This window comes from Octopus bimaculoides, chromosome 23 (assembly GCF_001194135.2).
Source record: "Octopus bimaculoides isolate UCB-OBI-ISO-001 chromosome 23, ASM119413v2, whole genome shotgun sequence".
Taxonomy (NCBI): domain Eukaryota; kingdom Metazoa; phylum Mollusca; class Cephalopoda; order Octopoda; family Octopodidae; genus Octopus; species Octopus bimaculoides.
The window spans coordinates 12,053,162-12,055,955 of record NC_069003.1 but is presented as its reverse complement, the minus strand read 5'-3'; the positions used below and the strand labels follow the sequence as shown (position 1 = coordinate 12,055,955).

Here is a 2,794-nt window from a genome sequence, read left to right as displayed (position 1 = left end):
GTTGAACAGTTTGATAGGATCCAAGGGTCTGAAGACGGTGTTATGCTCCAATGCGCTTGGGCATGGTTCCTATAGCTGGATATCCTTCCTAACCACTTTACAAAGTATACTATTCGCTTTTTCACAGCACCAGCACTAGTGAGGTTGTCATGCAACCTACAAGACTAAGATGACCTTTGACTGAGTGAAGCTACAGTAGAGAAGGAGGCAGCTTTATAACAGGGGACGAGGGGTTAAAGTATGAGACAATGAGCCAGAACAGAACAGGATTATTGTTGTAGAGCAGTGGTTCCCAAACTTTATCAGCCTGCTGCCCCCTTGGCTCTTGGGCCCCATTTCTAGCACCCCTCCACCCAACTCCCCACCAAATGTAGACCACTTTCTACAGCAAATTCAAAACAGTATTTCAAATAAAATTTAATCTAATTAACCCAGTGTTTCATTGTTTTTATACCTTTTGGTCATCCCTTTAACACCCCCTGGATTTCTACAGCTCCCAGAGGGGCAGTAATGACCACTTTGGGAACCACTGCAGTAGAGGAACAACATAGCTACTTACATTATAGAAGAGTGGATGGGAGCTGTCGAGGTGAAACTGGGAAGATAGCTATAATAGTGATGAGGGATCAAGGTGGACCCTAAAAGTATAAAGTGAATAGAATTGAGTGAGGACATGAGAACAGAGTGTGCAGGTGGGTAAAAGTTGCAAGAACGTATGGTGAAGTGAAAGATTGTTTGAGATGGCAAATATAATTAAATGAAGAACAAATGTTAAGGGATGATATGCAAGGAAGAGTAGGTGACGACTGTAGAGATTAGGAAGGTAAAGGGGTTGGTGGACAAGGGATAGGCAGTGACCTATGATACACATGGTATGGGGAGGTAGGGAGGAATAGAAGAGGACTGACAGTGCAGAAAGGGATGGGGAGGAAGAATAACAATAATGATACAGTAGACAGGGAAAGGATGAGAGATAATGAGAGAGAGAAATGACATGAAGTTGGGTAGGCTGTAAGAGTGTGGCAGGGAAAGGATCATATATATATATATAGAGAGAGAGAAGAGAGACAGACAGACAGACAGACAGACAGACAGACAGACAGAGAGAGAGAAAGAAAGAGAGAGAAACAAACAATGAGATAGTGAAACCAAAATAAAATAGTTTTTTATTTATCAACATTATCATGAAATCAGCAATATTGTATATTAATCACTAATAATATTTACAATATTTTTTTTGTAAATATTTACAGGTGGTAATAATAATAATAATAATTACATAAACACACAGCCTCGGATTAATTTACAGAGACCGGGGTGGGAAAGAACATGTGATGTTCATTCCTTTCTGAAGGGTATTTACAATATGTTATTCTTTTAATAGTTTTAGCCATTGAATTTGTGGTCATGTTAGGGTACTGCCTTTCACCCACTATCTGTAACTAGAGATATGCATGTATTTGACTGACTACAAAGCAGGGTTACAAGGAGTTTAATCTCTACACCACCACCACCTTCATACAAGCTACAACTCTCAACATGCTCCCATCATATGTCGTTTGCAATTATTATGCAAGCTGGCAGAATCGTAATCAGACGAGATAAAGTCCTTTCAGTATTTCTTCAGCTTTATGTTCTGAGTTCAAGCTCCACCAATGTCAGCTTTGCCTTTCATCCTTTCAAGGGGTAATAAATAAGTTAAACACCAGCGTTGATCTAATCAACTATCGCCCACCACTAAAAACTTCAGGCTTTGTGCCTATAGCAAAAAGGATTATTATTATTATTATTAAGGTAGCAAGGTGGCAGAATTGTCAGTATGCTGCATGAAATGCCTAGCAGCATTTCATCCATCTTCACATTCTGAGTTTAAATTCTACCAAGGTTAACTTTGTCTTTCATCCTTTTGGGATCGATAAAAAGAGCAACCGTCAAAGCACTGGGGTCAATGTACTCAACTTACCCCACCCCTGAACTTGCTGACCTTGGGCCAAAATTTGAAATCATTATTATTATTACTAAGGCAGTGAGTTGGTAGAATTGTCACTGTTCCAGAAAATTTGCTTAGTGATTCGTTCTCTGGCCTTAACATTCCGAGTTCAAATTCCACCAAGGTTGACTTAGCCTTTCATTCTTTCAGGGTCAATTAAATGAACACTGGGGTCAGTTTGGACATAAAACAGGTAGAATACCTGGGCCTGATATAGTCTATTTAAGTGTGAAAGGGTTAAACCGGCCATATCTGGCCAAAACATTTTACCTGCTTTTATGTTCAAATTGGCCAGATCTGGCCTCTCACACTTACCCTACAATATTATTCTACAAATAAACACTCATATCATTGAAATCTCAAAGCTACAAGAAAATGCATGATTAATCCAAAACAATATGAATAAATGAGCATTACATTTGACAGAGTAACCTAAATGCTGAAAGGTTAATAGACAACAAGCTTCGGCCCTTGATGTTCTGGGTTCAATTCACTCTTAAATATTCCTACTCTCTCCCTCTCTCCTTGCCTCTTCTATAAACTTGTGGGGTTGAGCCAATTTAAGAGAGGCAATTTATAACAAATTGTAGCAAATCAGTATGGAAAGCACCCAAGCCCACTGCACTAAAGGTTTCGCTTAATCATCTGCCTACTCTCCACAGAGGTGCTACCCTCGGGGTTGTAGAGCTGAGGGAGGAAATCTCTCAGTTAAGGTAAGTTTTGTTTAGGTGTCTTACCCGCCTCCTCCCCCCACTCCACAGACATCCATCCCATAGATGGCCATTGTGAGCATTAGGCCTGTAA

General features: G+C 40.0%; 1 protein-coding gene across 1 annotated transcript in view; it reads right to left on the bottom strand.

Moving 5' to 3' along the window:
• Window positions 1-607: 607 nt before the first annotated feature.
• Window positions 608-2,794, bottom strand: part of LOC106883601 (WASH complex subunit 1) — a 13,568-nt gene continuing 11,381 nt past the window's right edge. The window contains exon 5 of the mRNA XM_014934686.2: window positions 608-638. Coding sequence (XP_014790172.1) covers window positions 608-638 — 31 coding nt within the window. The remainder of the gene's footprint in view (window positions 639-2,794) is intronic.